Source organism: Lepisma saccharinum, chromosome 1, assembly GCF_977018435.1.
Source record: "Lepisma saccharinum chromosome 1, izLepSacc3.1, whole genome shotgun sequence".
NCBI lineage: Eukaryota > Metazoa > Arthropoda > Insecta > Zygentoma > Lepismatidae > Lepisma > Lepisma saccharinum.
The window spans coordinates 85,055,354-85,074,520 of NC_139229.1; the positions used below are offsets into that span (position 1 = coordinate 85,055,354).

Genomic DNA, 19,167 nt, shown 5'->3' on the forward strand with positions numbered 1-19,167 from the left:
GGTAAAAATGGAGAGACAAATTGTGGATTAAGGAAAGAATAATCCAAAAACATCTCGAGTGAGACGAGTTTAACTCGCATAATCCAATATACAAAAGAATCTGCAAGATTCAATTGTTAATATGAAGAACTTTCATCCGCTTAAGTAAGACGGATATTGTATATTTCTTAGTGTGAAAAATCTGAAATGACGAGGATATAATCTGAACTTTGGACGTGTATTTGCAAAATAAGCAGATAAGTATATTGATTCTTTGTCATATATCTTAGATAGCTTCAAGAAATTGAACTAAGTATGTGTGAATTGAAAATACATGTTACAAACTTTCATTAAGTTATTTCTACCGGATGGAATTAAAACTAAGAAAATGATTTGTGAACTTTGATTCTTCGAAAGCACGTTTTGTGTATCTGCGAAATATATTTTGTCAATGAAAATATAGCTTACATCTGATTGAAGCTTGAAATATACTAACATGTAATGTTCTATGGATATTGATGTCGTTTGTGACATAACTCTTGACCTTACTTACTGATATAATATGACATATTTAAATAGGAATTCATCCACACCCGCGGCCCCCCTGAAGGCCTAACAGCTCGTACCACCGCCATGTTAATACCCGACAATCCCCACGCCCCCACCTTCTATCTATTGCCCAAAATCCAGAAACCTGGCAACCCTGGTAGACCCATTGTGTCCAGCTATAACTCACCCACAGAAAGAATCTCAGCCTTTGTTGACTCCCATCTCCAGCCTCTTGTGAAAGCTCTGCCCTCCTACCTCGGCGACACCAACCACTTCCTCCAGAAAATCAGCACCCTTCCACCATTGCCCCCAAATACCATCCTTGCCACCTTGCCACCATCGATGTCACTTCCCTCTACACCAACATACCTCACTCCCATGGCCTCCGCTCCATAGAATTCTATCTCAATAGCAGACCCAAACCTCACAACCCCAGCACCAACTTCCTGACCCACCTAGCCTACCTTGTCCTCACTTGTAACAACTTCACCTTTGAAAACCAAAATTTCCTACAGATCCGAGGTACAGCCATGGGTACCAGAATGGCCCCATCCTATGCAAACCTCTTCATCGGCAAACTTGAGCAAGAGTTTTTGGCTACCCAACCCCTCCTCTGGCTTCGCTTCATCGACGACATCTTTATGCTCTGGACACATGGAGAACCATCCTTGTCAGCTTTCCTGGACCAACTTAACCACTTCCGTTCCCTAAAATTCACCTGGACGCACTCCCCGAACCAGATCACCTTCCTGAATGTGGACGTGCACATCGAGGGAGGACACCTGACTATACCTCCATCCACATAAAACTTACCAACCACATGCAATACCTACACTTCTCCCGCTCCCACCTGTTCCACACCAAAAAAGCCATTCCATTCTCTCTGGCCCTCAGGGGACAGCACCTGAACACTTCACCCACCTCCCGCCAGAATTATAACCTCCGCCTACACCAGGCTGCCTCACATACCACTACCACCAAGAAACCTGCTGCCACCAACCCACCAGCACTCATCACCCAATATCATCCCCACCTCAACAAAATCAGGCACACACTGCACTCTCTTCTCCCAATTCTCCACAGTGATCCCGAAACAAAAAACATATTTCCCGACAAACCCAGGGTGGTTTTCAAACGCCCCCCCCCCCAACCTCCAAAACATCCTGGTCCACAACTTCCAAACACCCCCCACCAACCTCCCCAGGTGCAAGACCTGCCCCATCCTCATCACTTCTCACACCCTCCAGGTGCACACGGCCACTGGCAAATTTACCCTCCATCCCAAAGGGACCTGCCATGCCTCAAACCTTATCTACATCCTCACCTGCAACATCTGTGGTGATTTTTACCTGGGGGAAACATCAACGGCCCTCAACCTCCGCATCAATAACCACCGCTCCTCCACCCACAACCTGGACTTCACTGTCGCCGTCCTCACGAACCACCACAACATCAGTTTCAACGACTGCTTCCGGGTAGCGATTATCCATCTCCTACCCCAACCAGCCAACACCTCTGTTCGCAAGAGATGGGAGAGGGCCTATATATTGGCCATGAGTGCAACCACTCCACCTGGCCTGAACAAGGCCACCCAGTAATGCCCATCCCTCACCCACCTTCCCCCCCAAACCATCCCGTCCCTCCCACCCTCCCAACTCTTCCTACACACTCACAGTTTACGACGAGCCTGGTGACGAAACAGTGTTTTTTTCGTTCTACGCACCACTTCTTCTTCGATGGGGACCTGTCAACTCTGCAGTGCCCCAACTTCCGGTTCCGTCTATTTCTTCTCGCACCGATGATGCTATGAAATTAGCGAAAATTTTGAATTTTTCTACTGTCCGGTGAGTGTTTCCTTTTACCTTCTTTGATTTTTACTTAGCCCTTTTGGCCCTCCTTGCTTTTATCCATTATATATATATATATATATATATATATATATATATATATATTATAACTCCATTAAGCCTTGTCTCCATGATTATGAAAAACTAATATGCTGACCAAGGCAGTAACTTATTTTATTAAAAACATAAACTAATGTAACGTTTCAACCTTCTAGCAAGGTCTTCTTCAGACTCTGTATCAAGTACAAAAGTAACCAGATACAACAAAAAGGGTAATATATATACACAAACATTACTCCCTCCAGACAATTTAGAAAGTTGTTTGGAACTTTCTAGCAGAAGACTTTCACTTTCCAACTTTACTTTCACCTAAAAGGCTAAACACAATTACTTCCATATAGAATGTGGTTGGACTTTTTAATCTCACGCTCTTTTCCCTTCATTTTTCTTCCTTCTCCTCTCCTCTTTTTCTCTTGTCCTTTCCACTCTTTCCAACAGCTTCTTCCATTCTTTGTTTAACTTCAGTCCCCCATTCCAGTTCATTGTGTCTTCTTCGCCTTTCTTCTCTATTTCCTTGGCTTCCTTCCATTTTCTCACTAGCATTCTCTTCTCCCTTCCTATCTGCTTAGCCTCATCCCACTCTATGTCATGTCCTGTTTCTCTTGTGTGTTTAAATATTGCATTTCTCTCTCTCTTAAGTCGTACATCATCCCTATGTTGTTTCAACCTGTCTTTCAGCCTTTTTTTCGTTTCTCCTATGTACACACTCTGACATTCTTTACATTTTACTTCGTAGATAATCCCTTCTTCTTCCTCTTCTCTGTTTTCCTTTTTCTTGTTAGCATTCCTCGCTATTCCTAAGATGCTTCTCCCTCCCTTCCTGTAAGTTTTAATTCCTGCTTTCCTAAGCACTTTGCATATCTTTTCTGTGGTCTTCCCCATACTCCTTATTCCAAACCTTCTCTCCTCTTTTTCTTTCTCTTCCAATTCTCCCCTGCCCGTTTTCTTACTTCTTCTGTTTATGTCCAGTCTATCCTGCTTCTCATAGCCATTCTTTTCCAGCTGTTTCCATAGGCTATTTATTTTGCCTTCTTTTTCACATTCTTTCATGCATATTTTCTTGATTCTGTCCTCCATATTCTTTATAAAATTTCTTTTTGTCACCTCACTTACATCACTTCTTTTGTGGCAGAATACCCCTGCTGCACACTTCTTCTGATGCCAAGCGGTTTCAATTTCTTGTCCTCTTTTCCTTTTCATCAATATATCTAGATAGCTTAACTTGTCTTCTTCTTCTATTTCAAGTTCCAATAATATCCCTCTTTCTTCATCTTGAATTTCTTTGGCAAAAATGTCAAGCTGCCTCTTCGTTCCCTTCCATATGCCAAAACAGTCGTCCACATATCTGCAAAACAGAATCATTTTGTCACCTCCCTTTTCTATCACTTTCTTTTCCCATTCATTCATAACCAATTCAGCCAATGCTGGGCTTAGACTGGAACCTATATTTAGTCCTTCACTCATTAACATTATTTTATCTCCCATTATACTGTAACCGTTATTCCAAATGGTTTCCAGCGCCTTCACTACCCTTTCACTATCCCATTCTCCTATAATTTCTTGTCCCATTCTCTTTTTAATAATGTCCAAAACGTGTCCCCTCTTGATGCTCGGGAACATACTTTTCACGTCTAAGCTAAACATTGTCGTCTTCATCTCATTTAACTTAAGTCCTTTTATGAGGTCTACTACTTGTTCACTGTTTTTAACTGCTCTGCTTTCTTGCTGTGTTACTAACACGTCAATAACTTTCTTTAATTTCTTTTCTAAGGGTTCCAAAATATTGTTTCTGCAGTTCATTACTGGTCTTAACTTTATGTCCTCTTTGTGTATCTTTGGAAAGCCTTTCAAACTTGGTAGTCTTCCTGTCTCCTTTATGCATTTCTTGAATCCACTCCTCCTACAGTCTTTAATGATTCTTTCTTTTATAGTTTGTTCTTCACCTGTTCCACAAATCTCCTCATATCCATTTTCTTTTAGGTCTTCAAACTTCCTCTCGTACCATTCTCTTTCCATCACCACAATTGCTCCACCTTTATCTGCCTGCTCTATCACCACATCATTTCTTGTTTTGATTTTCTTCATCCCTTCCCTTTCTTTTTTACTCAAATTATCTACTTTTCCTTGTTTTCCCATTTCTTTCTTCAGTATGGCTGCTGTTCTTCTTCTAATCTTGTCTCTTTCTGGTTCTTCTTTTATATGGAGCACTGCTTCTTCAATGTCATATATAACTTCCTCATAATCTACATTTCTTTCTTTAACTTTGAAACCTCTGCCTAGTTTTAAAAAAGCTTCCTCTTCTTTTGTTAGATCTACATTCCCTATTACCACAACTCTTCTTCTGGTATCCTCTTCTTCTTCCTCTTCTCCTCTTTCTTCTTTCCATCCTAGTCCCTCTCCTTTCTTCTTCAATTTTATTTTCATTTTCTCTCTAAATTTCTCCTGCCAGATTTTCATTTCATGAAATGTATATTCTCTCGTAAAAATGGTGAGACCATCTTCAATAGCTTTTTCAATTCTTGTCAGGTTCTCCTTTATTATCTTTATCTCTTTTCTTCTTGCCCTTATTTCATTCCATATCAGTTCTTTTTCCATTTTCTGAACCAATATCCTCCATCTCCTGGTGTTGCAAACCACTCCCTTCTTACTTATTTTTAATCCTTTAGGCGCTGTGCCTCTCTCCAAACATTTTCTCAGAAACTTCTCTTGTTCGTCTTTGTGTATTTCTTTCCTCTTCAAGTCTTTCCAGTTGTTAATTTTCCTCATCAGCCTTGGAAAATGTCCAATTATAACTCCATTAAGCCTTGTCTCCATGATTATGAAAAACTAATATGCTGACCAAGGCAGTAACTTATTTTATTAAAAACATAAACTAATGTAACGTTTCAACCTTCTAGCAAGGTCTTCTTCAGACTCTGTATCAAGTACAAAAGTAACCAGATACAACAAAAAGGGTAATATATATACACAAACATTACTCCCTCCAGACAATTTAGAAAGTTGTTTGGAACTTTCTAGCAGAAGACTTTCACTTTCCAACTTTACTTTCACCTAAAAGGCTAAACACAATTACTTCCATATAGAATGTGGTTGGACTTTTTAATCTCACGCTCTTTTCCCTTCATTTTTCTTCCTTCTCCTCTCCTCTTTTTCTCTTGTCCTTTCCACTCTTTCCAACAGCTTCTTCCATTCTTTGTTTAACTTCAGTCCCCCATTCCAGTTCATTGTGTCTTCTTCGCCTTTCTTCTCTATTTCCTTGGCTTCCTTCCATTTTCTCACTAGCATTCTCTTCTCCCTTCCTATCTGCTTAGCTTGACATTTTTGCCAAAGAAATTCAAGATGAAGAAAGAGGGATATTATTGGAACTTGAAATAGAAGAAGAAGACAAGTTAAGCTATCTAGATATATTGATGAAAAGGAAAAGAGGACAAGAAATTGAAACCGCTTGGCATCAGAAGAAGTGTGCAGCAGGGGTATTCTGCCACAAAAGAAGTGATGTAAGTGAGGTGACAAAAAGAAATTTTATAAAGAATATGGAGGACAGAATCAAGAAAATATGCATGAAAGAATGTGAAAAAGAAGGCAAAATAAATAGCCTATGGAAACAGCTGGAAAAGAATGGCTATGAGAAGCAGGATAGACTGGACATAAACAGAAGAAGTAAGAAAACGGGCAGGGGAGAATTGGAAGAGAAAGAAAAAGAGGAGAGAAGGTTTGGAATAAGGAGTATGGGGAAGACCACAGAAAAGATATGCAAAGTGCTTAGGAAAGCAGGAATTAAAACTTACAGGAAGGGAGGGAGAAGCATCTTAGGAATAGCGAGGAATGCTAACAAGAAAAAGGAAAACAGAGAAGAGGAAGAAGAAGGGATTATCTACGAAGTAAAATGTAAAGAATGTCAGAGTGTGTACATAGGAGAAACGAAAAAAAGGCTGAAAGACAGGTTGAAACAACATAGGGATGATGTACGACTTAAGAGAGAGAGAAATGCAATATTTAAACACACAAGAGAAACAGGACATGACATAGAGTGGGATGAGGCTAAGCAGATAGGAAGGGAGAAGAGAATGCTAGTGAGAAAATGGAAGGAAGCCAAGGAAATAGAGAAGAAAGGCGAAGAAGACACAATGAACTGGAATGGGGGACTGAAGTTAAACAAAGAATGGAAGAAGCTGTTGGAAAGAGTGGAAAGGACAAGAGAAAAAGAGGAGAGGAGAAGGAAGAAAAATGAAGGGAAAAGAGCGTGAGATTAAAAAGTCCAACCACATTCTATATGGAAGTAATTGTGTTTAGCCTTTTAGGTGAAAGTAAAGTTGGAAAGTGAAAGTCTTCTGCTAGAAAGTTCCAAACAACTTTCTAAATTGTCTGGAGGGAGTAATGTTTGTGTATATATATTACCCTTTTTGTTGTATCTGGTTACTTTTGTACTTGATACAGAGTCTGAAGAAGACCTTGCTAGAAGGTTGAAACGTTACATTAGTTTATGTTTTTAGTAAAATAAGTTACTGCCTTGGTCAGCATATTAGTTTTTCATATATATATATATATATATATATATATATATATATATATAGATAGATATATGACTTTGTACAATATATTTGTCTAACTCTTGACCTTACTGGTATAATATGACATTTAAATATGATATCTTGTATATATTTGTCAAGTTTCAAAATCTTTATTATTTAAGAATATGATTTTCACTTCATAATAGAAGACAACTAGCGCTGCAATTTTATTCTTTTCTCATTTTATGTAAAAATGAAAGTTGTATAATATTATTAGCATGCTGAATAGTTGAAATTGTATACCTCTGAAGTATCGAGGGTAGAGCTATTTTTGACTCTGAAAACATTTGATGAATGTGTATTTTAGGTTATCAGGTATACGTGTTGCATACTTGACCAGAATTATATGATATTCCATACTGTCTATGAACTGCTCTACAAACTGAGTCTAGTAATATATTCTTATGATTAGTATGACTCAAGTAATAGTGTGTTAATGCAATTAAAAACAATAGTAATTTTCATATTAATTCATTTTGTTATTGGCCTCCCTGATGGAGCAGTGGTAGCGTCGTTGCCTTGTAATCAAGGGGTCCCGGGTTCGATACCCGGTGGAGGCAAATAGTGGGTATGACTGTAGGTCCAGTCCCGATTAGCCTTACAGTGCATAAAGTGGACTTAAAACACCAACTCAATCAATCAATCAATCAGTCAATCATTTTGTTATTAACATGAAGTAGGACCACTTTTCGTGGAATGTCCCTATTACTGTTGACACAGATTGATAAAGATGCCACACAACGAATTCAAACATTTTGCTAATTTTCATCATTGTTGTTGCCACTGCTTGAGCACTATCAAACAGATCCTTTTATTTTTGCTGTTTTGACTGAACATACAATAAAGTACATCCATAAAAGATTTAGAGTGCAATGACTGAATCTTTGTTCACAACATCGTGAACAGCTATTTATGACTCAAACAGAACAGCTAATGCAATGTGCTTTTTTAGATCTACACTGAAGCAACCACAAGCACAAACAATTATATTTATTCTCTATTTTCTGTTATGCCATTTGGAATAATAATAGAACACACATTCAAAGGGGAGAATTTTCTTTCTCTAATTTGGAATGAATATATAAATGAATGGCTTATTGCAGAAAGGGACCTGAGTCACTTTTGCACAATTCCGAGAAAAATAAGAAAAAACGTATAGCATTGATAGTGTAAGAAAGAAATGTACCGTTGTTGGCTCAAATATTCAGCATAATGAATAGTTAATTTTGCAACTTTCAATGCGCGCCCCTGCAGTATGCTGCTAGAGACAGTGGAGATGAAAAAGTTGTGACTCCGGTACCTTTCTGCAATAAAAGTGGAAACTGTGAGAAATAAGACGAGAAATATCCTCTTCATTTTGTTAGTCTGTTCTTCACAGACACCACACGTGTCAACCTGTGACCTCCCGAAATGAAACGCAAAATTTTCCTTAAAATACTTGTAGTAGAAACTGTATTTTATTCTGGACGTAGGGTATTTTTCTTTATACAGTTCATACATCTTTTGAATTGACAGGTTTTCATGTAGATATTTGATGTCTGCTTAATGTCCACGTTTAGTTGGAAAAGACGCGATATGTCCATGCACTTCCTGTATATCCTCAGCCTCAATCATATTCCCACTTTTGCTCTGTCCGTGTATATCATAAGGTATTTTGCCCTCTAACAGTAACTTCCGTAAACACCTTATTCTTTTCTCTGACACATCATAAAGTCTGCAAAACGCCTCATGACAAACTTGTATTTTGCTACTTGCCAGTAGTACGTGGTACTTAACGACTTTTTGTGTAACGTAGCATTTTCTTTGCGTGGACGATGTGTCTTAACATTTTCAATATGGATCATTCTCTGCAAATATATATCCTGTTCATCTTTACTTTGCATTCTACACAATATGTCAAAAACTGCACATTGTTCGTCTTCGTTGAATTGTTCATAACATTTTTTTCGGCACTTACACGGCGACCGCACTCTTTTCGCAGGTGTTGTAACACCCCCTGTAGCCCACATACTCCCGTCCATTCACCCTTGCACTTCTAATCACATTTCTGGTATATGTTTCCGGATGTCGAATTCCTTTCCGACGATTTCTTGGACTGTCAACGCTCACGTCGCTAACACTACTCTCGTCCTGCATATCTGTAATACAAGCAACAAAACATCTCACAACAATTTCCACCGCTCTGCACTAACTCATATCGCCCTCTACAGACCACGGCTACAGATGAACTATTCTTACGGAAATCGCTCGTCATTTGTTTCAGAGTTGCCAAATTTATTTTCCACACGGTTATTTCTCTTTCTCTCTGAAAAGGGGCCAGTGTCCGTCGCTACAGAGTAGCTAGGTTTATTGCAGAAAAGGACCCGAGTCAGTGACTCAGGTACCTTTCTGCATTAAATTACACTTTTCACTGTGCATTTTCTTGGCTATAGCCTCGTGTGACTGACGTCCTTTCTACACTAAAAGATGTGTCTGTAACTAGGAAAATAAAAAATACCATTAACTCCGATACCTCAAAAATATGACTCAGGTCCCTTTCTGCAATAAGCCATTCAAATGTAGAGCCTAGGATGAAAAAAGTAGAAGGGGCAGGGGGGGTAATTCCCTGGCTTTCCCCCCCTTCAATTCGAACACTGGTTGTATGCGAGGATAAAGTATTATTTCTTCTGTTGTTTTCCTTTCCTAGAACAAGATGTGGGAATGACCCTAAAAGCAGAAACATTCTGCAGTTAGCAAAGCTGTATTATGAGAAATCAAGTCAATTGCTGCTTAAGCTGGAGCATCCGTCTGAGTACCTTCGTGTGCAGCTGGAGCGTATTGCGATGGCTGAGTGTCAAGCCGAGGGTATGTATCTAATTAAAAGTAATACATATCATTCTTGTTCACAATCACCATTCTTTACAAGTTTGCAGTGGATGAACAGAATCATTGGAAAATACTTATGTAAAGTAGAACCAAGGGAAGCATCTAGGGATAAATGTTTGAATTTCTTTCTGATGACTTTTGGTGATAGCAGCTACTTATATGATTAGAATCTGTTGTAGTATTTATCTGTCAAAATTATAAATTGTAATCAAATTAATATTATGTTTATATATGTCAAGATACCAACAGGAATATATTTTTCATATTCCATGAGTTGGATGTGTGTCTTTATGATAGTGTCGAGGTAACGTCATTGCCTTGTAATCAATGCCGATACCCTGTGGAGGCACAGTGGTTCGGATCCAATTTTAAGCTGTAGGTCCAGTCCCAATTGGCCTCTCTGTTCATAAAGGTGGACTTAAAAAAACAAATACTCAAAATAAGTTTGATGAGGCAATTTTAATTAAATTTATATGTGTGTATGTAATTAGTTTTCCTTTGTTGATTTTTTCCTGTATCAAACATGTGACTGTAAATGTCAGAATATTGTGAAGGAAACTGCTACACATAAATACAATTGTAATATATTTGATGTCCTGAAATAATGATATGAATGATTATTCTCTCAATTTTCATATTCTTTTTCCATAGCTGCATCAGGGGTGAACACAAAGGTGAAGTCTCTGAGACAAGCATTAGAGCTTGCACTGCAGACACGGCCCATGTTGAACATTATGTTCGACAAATTACAGAGTGTATCGAAGGTGCCTGAAGAAAGCAGTAAAGAAAGTGCAGAAAGAGATTCTGAGCAGGAATCGGGCCAAGGTTCTTGTGCACCTGAAGGTCAGATGGAGGAAGAAATGGCTGAGAAAAAGGAAGAAGAGAAAATGCTTTCAATGTTGGAGCAGCGCCTTAAAGTTGATCTCCTTACGTTGGCTAAGTTGTCCTCAGGGAAAAACAAGAAAGGGTTAGTATTATTAATAGGGCCACATATTTATGCTGAATGAAAGATAATGATTTCGGCACAAAAACAGACCACATTTTGGGACCGAAACAGTATATGAAAGGGCATTTCGGTGTTAAAATGGTGAATATCAACCTAAGCTTGATTTAAAAATTACACTTATTACACAAAATAATTGTGTATTGTGATTTTCTTCTTTTATGTTATTGTTAACACATATTCTGCACCATAAAAACTCTTGGATGTCTTGTTCTTCCATAAAAAGGGGTAGAAAATGGCGGCTTCCTTTGAAACTGAGTCAGTGGCGCATAGACATGTCGTTTGGGGGGTATAAGTCATGTTAAATTGCTCGTATGATAATAGTACAATTATTTGCTTGTTCCAGACATGCCAGCAATCATTTCCATGTGTATTTTGACAATGTCCTGTACTTTGTTGTCCAGGGGCAGAGGGGGGAAAGGGCATTTTTCTTCAGAAATTTTCTGGTTCCTCCCCTCCCCCCGCATCCATATATACACTCAATGTGCATAAATTGTATGTAGTCCGAATGTATTGTTCATTCTGCATGTAACGGTACTTGATTCATCCGTATAGGGCAATTACCCTCCAATATACAGGCGTTTCAAGGTAACTCTGCAATCCGAGGCTTGAGTCAGTGGCGCACAGGTATTTCGTTGGGGGGAGTTACAAGTCGTGTTCTATTGCTCATATGATAATAGTGCAATGTTTTCTTGTTCCAAACATGCCTGCGATCATTTCCATATGTAATTTGACAACGTCCTGTACTTTGTTGTCCAGGGGCGGAGAGGGAAAGGGGTATTTTTCTTCAGAAATTTTGGAATTTTCCGGTTCCTCCCCTCCCCCAATCCATATATACACACAATGTGCATAAATTTTATATAGTCTGATTTTATGGTTTATTCCGGTATTTGATTCGTCCGTCTAGGGCAATTAGCTTCGGACCTACAGTCGTTTCAAGGTAACTACGCATTTTGTTGAATGGCTCAGTGGCATACAAACATATCGTTTTGGGTGTAGAAGTCGTGTTCTATAGTTCATATCATAATAGTGCAATTATTTTCTTGTTCCAGACATGCCAGCGATCATTTCCATCCGGTACTTTGTTGCCCAGGGGCATTTTTTTCTGAGATTTTGGAATTTTTCGGTTCCTCCCCTCCCCCTGCATCCATATATACACTCAGTGTGCATAAATTGTATGTAATCCGAATCTGGGGTTAATTCGCGTATAACGATATATTCGTCAGTCTAAGGCAATTAGCCTCCAATCTACAGTCATCTAAATAAAACTCTGCATTTTGCTAAAAAATGGCCCGGTAGCAGAGGACCTACATGGCAAAATGGGCTTGGTATACTAGAGGTTAAGAAAGTTTCACGTCAGTAAATAATTTCTAAATTTTGTTTTTAAAAGTTAATTTCACATTTTGCAGTTCAATTTGCATAATTTCGTGACACAATGTGGTTGGAATATGCACCTCACACCTTGAAAAATTAACATTACAATATGTTATTTCATGTTTCCGTTAAAAATGAAATATGCATGCTTCTAGTTATTAATATAAATAGATAGATTGATTGATTTGCTTTATTTTACTTCGCTTTTTGTACTAGTTTTGGCTAATTTGCGAAGATGGGAATGAGTGATGACATGATGAAATTGATGAATGAACATGCATCCCCAGATCGGAAATCAAACCCAAAATCCTGAAAATATGAGGAAAATCAAATGGTTCTTTTTTTTTTTTTTTTTGTTCTTGCCTGGATTTGGGGGCAGATTTTTTTTTTCTGTTTTCTTTTTTCTTTCTTGAACCACGTTCTTGGTGGATGATATACGGGGTGGGCCATAAGTCAGTTGACACTAGCAATCGTTAGACTTTGTTTTGCTTAGCATAGTGCATATTACCCAATATAAGAATGCTGGGTAATATGCACTAGTCAAGTTCACAACTGACTTCCACTGTGCTAGGCAAAACAAAGTATAACGATTGCTAGTGACAACTGACTTATGGCACATGTTGTACTATATATTTTTTTTGTTAATTTAATTTGAACAATGTTGAATAAACTTAATTATCTGCTCAAAGACCACCAAGCAATGCATAATTAGAATTAGATGATCATCCAGCAGATATTACGAATGTATCACTTAAAACTTGATCAGTAACATGCTAAAGCACTTTATAATGGGCTGGTAATTTATTTTAAATTTGCCTGGAAAAGTCGGGAAACCTGTTTGCTAAAGATGTGGACCAGTATACAGTTTTTACTTATAACCAAGAAAGTACCAACATATTATTTACTGATAATAACACTTGTCGCTTGGTTTTTAACCCTTTTCAGCCTGACGGGACTTAAAAGTCCCACATTGTTCACACGCTAGCTACACGACACATTTCGTTTCTGACCCAGCGGAACTTGTGCGTCCCTGTTAAATGTAGTGCCTCTTATTCACAAAAGATGGCAGGAGTTGCTGGCCTAATAAACAGCTGAGCAGTACACACGTTTTTAGACCAAGGCGTCAGTAAGGCAGCCATATTGCAAGGGCGAAATTGCAACTGTTGTTTTTCCACAATAATTAAGTGTTTCAATAACTGTAAGTACCCCAGATTTTTTTATATCTTAGTTTTAACTATTGTAAATTTGTGTAGGAAATAATTTTGGCGAAATGTGTTCGGAAATGTGTTTCATGAACAAAAAATCACCCCGGACTTTCCAGTCCCGACAGGCGTCTGCTGTTTTTGTCAATGGTGCGTGAATAAGTCGACGTATCTTTTCTCCGTTTCTAAACAACTCTTTTTTGGTGTTGTAGGGCTATGGCACGGAAACTGACAACCGATGATGATATTGAGGGTTGGCTCGCTGATGATCTCTCTGATGCAGATACGTCGTTTGAAGACAGTGGTGATGAGTGGGAGGGCATTTGTGATGATGCAGGACAGCAACATGATAGTGGAGAACAACCTGAATCTTCTGACAGCGAATGTGAAGATGTATCATCTGTATCATCTGCGCATTCACTAGTGAATAGAAACTTCAGAAAACGTAACAGTGTAACTACAGTGCCTATCTTTACTTTACAAAAGGGTACTGTTGAGCAGTTCTTTGCAGGCAAAACATGTCCAACAGATTTTTTCCTCACAGTACTAGGTGAAACTACTGTTTGCGATATAATATTTCAAAGCAACTTATATATCCAGCAAAAACAAAAGAGAGTGTTACAAATATCAGAGGAAGAACTATACGGTTTCCTTGGTCTTGAGTTCCTATTCGGTTATCATCGTCTACCACAGTTGCAGCATTACTGGTGTAGTGATTTTGACCTCACAGTACCAGCTGTATCTCAAACAATGACGCGGGAAAGATACAAACAAATCCTGACCAATTTGCATGTGAATGACAATGAGTCAATCCCTTCAGATAATAGTGACAGATTATACAAGCTTCGTCCACTGATAACTGCTTTGAATCTGAATTTTCAAAAATTCAGGTTACCTGATCAATTTCAGAGCATTGATGAAAGTATGGTGAAATTCAAAGGACGTTCATCATTGAAACAATACAATCCCATGAAACCTATCAAACGGGGATTCAAATTATGGTGCCGGGCAGACATGTCTGGATATATATATGAATTTCATGTTTATCAGGGCAAACAGGGTAACGACATGGGTAATAAACGATTTGGCCTAGGTGGAAGTGTAGTTGAAAAACTGACCTTGTCTTTGTATCATAAAAATTATGTCGTTATGATGGACAATTATTTTACATCTCTGGAGCTTCTTGAATATCTGAAGGCACAGGGTGTGAATGCATGTGGAACTGTGCGTCCCAATCGTGTTGGACTTCCAAAACTTGCGGATGACAGAAAGTTACAAAGGGGTGATTTTGATTTCAGAATATCAGATCAAGGAATTGCCTACTTCAAATGGAGAGACAATCGTTGTGTGCATCTGATATCTAACTACCATGGCAATGAGACTGTAACAATCAAACGTACACAAAAAGATGGAACAAAGGTTGATATCCAAGCACCTACAGTTGTTCAAGATTATAATTCACACATGGGGGGAGTAGATAAGGCTGATATGATGAGATCTCTATATGATCGTAACAAACGATCAAAGAAATGGTGGCACAGATTGTTCTTTTCATTTATAGAAATTGCTCTGGTGAATTCTCACATAATTTATTCAGATCTGTATGGCACGATGCCTTTGTTAGATTTCAAGAGAAGAGTGGTGCAGGGATTACTAGCTAAGTGCAGAGTTCCGACCAAGAAGAGAGGGAGACCCAAACAGGACTCCTCTCCATCAACATCCACACTAAGCCCACCGGTGAAACGGAGAAGGGGAGGTTTCTCTGTCAGTTCAGATATTCGACTTCAGAACGTGGGAGGACACTGGCCAGAATTTACTACTAAACGAGGAAGGTGTGAATTGTGTTCTATGCATAAGACTGAGTCTAGACCACATTCACGTTGTACACTATGTAAGGTTTTCCTCTGTGTGAATGAGAAGAAGAATTGTTTTTTCGAATACCACCAATCGTAAGACATTGATCATCAGTTATACATTTATACTTTCTTCCAATTTTGGCTCTTAATTTTGTAATTTCATTTCTGTGTAAATGACCAGAAGAAGAACTGTTTTTATTTTTTAGTACCACCAATCATAAGACACTGTTCCATCTATTATACATTTATTTCTCTTTGGCTTATATATTGGATTTTGTTTCTATCAAATGTATATTTTAGACTGTAGCATGTAGTGCGTAGATATTTTGAATGTAACTGTTGAAAGGAATATATATAGTAACCACGCACCATCTGATATTTCATTCCAGCGTTTACACATCAGACGCCAGTTGCCTGTCGGGACTTTCAGGTTCCATTAGTTGTAATTAGTTGTAATTAACACTATTTTAATGTCAGGTGATAATTTATTCTCAATCCAGCCACAAGAGGTCTTACCAATACATATAAAAAATACAAACTGACATTTTGTCCCATAACAAAAATTCAGGCTGAAAAGGGTTAAGGGGCCCCAGTTTTGATTGCCTTTAGGGTGACCTGTGCTACACCTTGGCTCCAAATTTAAACTGTAAATGTAAGTCCAGGATATGGTTTAAGTTTTAGAATGCACTGTATAACTTGTAACTTGCTGTACAGAATAATTTAAAGGAATGGAAAAATATGGCTTACAGTTGCAAATTTACATCAGTTTTACATGGTTTTTGTATACAGATTTTGCTATTTCAATCATAAGAACCACAAGAACATGACAGAATTGTGTTTCTGCATGCAATACTCTTACAGTGTATGAAAAATATGTATTATTTCATTAGTAAAATTATCAGTAAATTTACTTGTGATGATACAAGGATTGCCTGTATAATAAATAATTTACTAGAATAATTCTTACATTACTCTAAAAATTAGAGATATTTAGCAAAAAATTCAGGCTCAGTCTACAATCATTTTTTTTGTTTTTATGAAGTTATTTTCGAATTTGGAATTTTCTGTTTACTAGTGTTTTAAATTATCTGACCTGATTTGGCTTGGGTTTACAGTACTAGACAGACCACTTACTCGCAAGTCTTAAGTTAGTAAATAAACAATAGACTTAACAAATTAGTAGACACAATGTAGAAACACCAAATACAGATAACTTATACCTGTTTCTTTTACTCTTATATTTATCCATTTTCACAAAAGATCTTGATCTTTGATGGTGGTCTTTACATTTCGAAATATCAACTTTTCTTCTTACGCTGTTCTTCTTCAGTCTGGTCACTCTCTGTATCTCGGAAAATTATAAAGGGGAGAGAGTATGGTAGATGGTGATCACTTTCAAAACAACTTTACATAACTTGCTGGTACTTGTACTTCCACTCGCGATTTACACTACTGTCGTTACATTTGCGTAATGTATCTTTTTTTTGCGACACCAGAATGAACTATCGACAATCGGAGTCTTAACTTCACGAGTCTTACTCTTTTGTGCTTCGAACCTGGAGTGTTGTCAAAATCAAACACCCTTTCGTCCTACGCTTAATTTCTGCATGTTGAAACCAAACACACTTTTGCCCTACATCTAATTCCTGCGTGAGCCAAAGTAATCAGTCATAAGTCAGGATTTGAATCAGGGTGTCTGACATACCATGACTTCATGCAGCTGGTGGAGCATGAGACCCATGTGTGAACTCTTACATGGCTTGCATTATGTGCTAAGTTTCTACAATTTATTACATTGTTCCCAATTTTATTGATTTCTTCTTTATCTTTGTTTTTCAAAATGCACTTCCTTTTCATAGGAGCAGTAGTTTGAATCAGCTATACAAGAAGATGTACATGGTGACATTGAAGAGGAAAGAGGAAACTCCTGTGACGATGCCTGATTTGGTGACCCACATGCATTCTGTGGTTTCTCAGCTTGAATCGTTGTGGGAGCATGCAGATAAATCTGAAGAAAGCTAAAAATCTTATGTTTAGCTTCTTAAATGCATTGAGGAGGTCATGGTTGAAGGTGTTTTATTTGAAGTCTGTTGTGAAACAATGCAAAAATATGTGATACAAGTGCCACACACTACCTTTTAGAAAGAATTTCTGTGAGCATTGAAGTGCTTTATATTTCACATTTTTGTGGTACATCTGTGATATCCATTGAATTTTATTGTATATTACCTTTATGTCCTTAGTTTGTTAGTATTACGTTTTTTTGGTAGTACAGTGGAAATAATGTGTAAAGGTAATTTCTGTTAAATACGCTGTGAAGCTTTCTTCACAATGACTTCATGGATTGTTGTACAGAGACAAGAGTCATCATGGTTTTTATGTTTTTGTGTAGGAGGATAATGGTGTAAGTTCTTAGCTATCTGGGTGCTGTTTTCTACATACATGGTCTAGGTTCACTGCCCAGTACAAGTCCCCAGGATTGTGGTTGAGGTTCTGCTTTTCTCTGCAGATGTCTGTGCATGTGAGCGAAAGTACTGTTCAGCATTATCCATGCAAAGTGTCTTCGTAACCCTTTGTGACAAATATAAATTTTCAAACTTGTCTTTTATCAAATAAAGTCTGCATGATTTTTAATAATTCTCCCCAATTTGTTAATGTTGTCTTGATAATTTTGCAGATCATCCATTTATTTGAAAACATGTCTCAAAGCAAAATACTTCTATGAATTCAGAAGTGATGCCAATGTTTATAAATATACGTAATCATATCGATGGTACTTACTTTTAATGGTTCTATCAATTTTGGTGGGCCTGCCACCATCCACTTGGGAACTTGTGGCTTCACTGTAATTTGTAGTAGTAAGTAAGTAAGTTAGTAGTTAGTAATTCACTTATGTGTATTTATGATCTTACCTAATCTTTTATTTCCCAAACATGAATTTACTCTTTATGTACGACACACTTCATGCCACAGTAAATATTTATTCAGTAGTTGATAACACTATCTGTTACATTTCATTACAATCACCCTGTGTAACATGAAAGAATGCTATTGTCACCTCAAAATCATTATAATTTACAGTCATAATTGAGGATGAAATGTAAGTGATAGTGCTATTGAAAACTGAATTAGAGTGTGGCGTGTTAAAGTGTTTTTCAGTTGCATTGATACCCTGCATGTGCTAAATAAATCCCCAAAATATCAAGTCAACACAAACAAATTGGGAAAGATTACTTAAAAGTTAGCAGACTTGGAAAAGGACAAGCTTAAAAAATTATATTTATCAAGAATGGTTACACCTCACTGGTACATAAGGTTAGTGAAATTTGTATGCTTGACATGCATAGACATTCACTAGGAAAACGTACACTAGGCTTGCCTGGATCAGGCCTAGTTGGTGAAAGTTGACCTTGTGTGTGGATGTAGAGAACCCAAGCACCTGATTGGCCTGCCTACTACACCTGGATACTCTCATATTAAAATCTATATCAAGTGGGTTGACTCTTATCTCAGTACTTTAATCCCTGAAAATGAGAATGATGTTAGCTCTCTAAAATGCAGAGGCCTATCTAGAAACCACCTGATTTTCTTCATTTCTGTTGAAGAAAAAGATCTTCACATCTGTAATAAATTGTTTTATTAATATTGTTTCCTTTAAAAATAAAGAAACATTATATTCTTTATGAGCTGTTTCTCTTCCACATATGCTTAATTGATTATGCAAATGCTGGTTTAAGTAGTGTGTAATACAGTGGAACCCCGATTTTACATTTTGCTGCATTATATGTACATTCAATCTTGATGGCCCAAACATAGCTAAATGTTATAAAATTTTCCTTGATTTTACATTTTCCCATATTT

The 19,167-nt window shown here is 37.7% G+C and overlaps 1 protein-coding gene across 1 annotated transcript in view; it reads left to right on the top strand.

Moving 5' to 3' along the window:
- The window catches only part of LOC145997293 (erythroid differentiation-related factor 1), a 55,975-nt gene extending 36,988 nt beyond the window's left edge, over positions 1–18,987 (top strand). Inside the window, exons 15-17 of the mRNA XM_083134193.1 lie at positions 9,693–9,850; positions 10,523–10,838; positions 17,166–18,987. Coding sequence (XP_082990319.1) covers positions 9,693–9,850; positions 10,523–10,838; positions 17,166–17,328 — 637 coding nt within the window. The 3' untranslated portion in view covers positions 17,329–18,987. The remainder of the gene's footprint in view (positions 1–9,692; positions 9,851–10,522; positions 10,839–17,165) is intronic.
- The last annotated feature ends 180 nt before the right edge of the window (positions 18,988–19,167 follow it).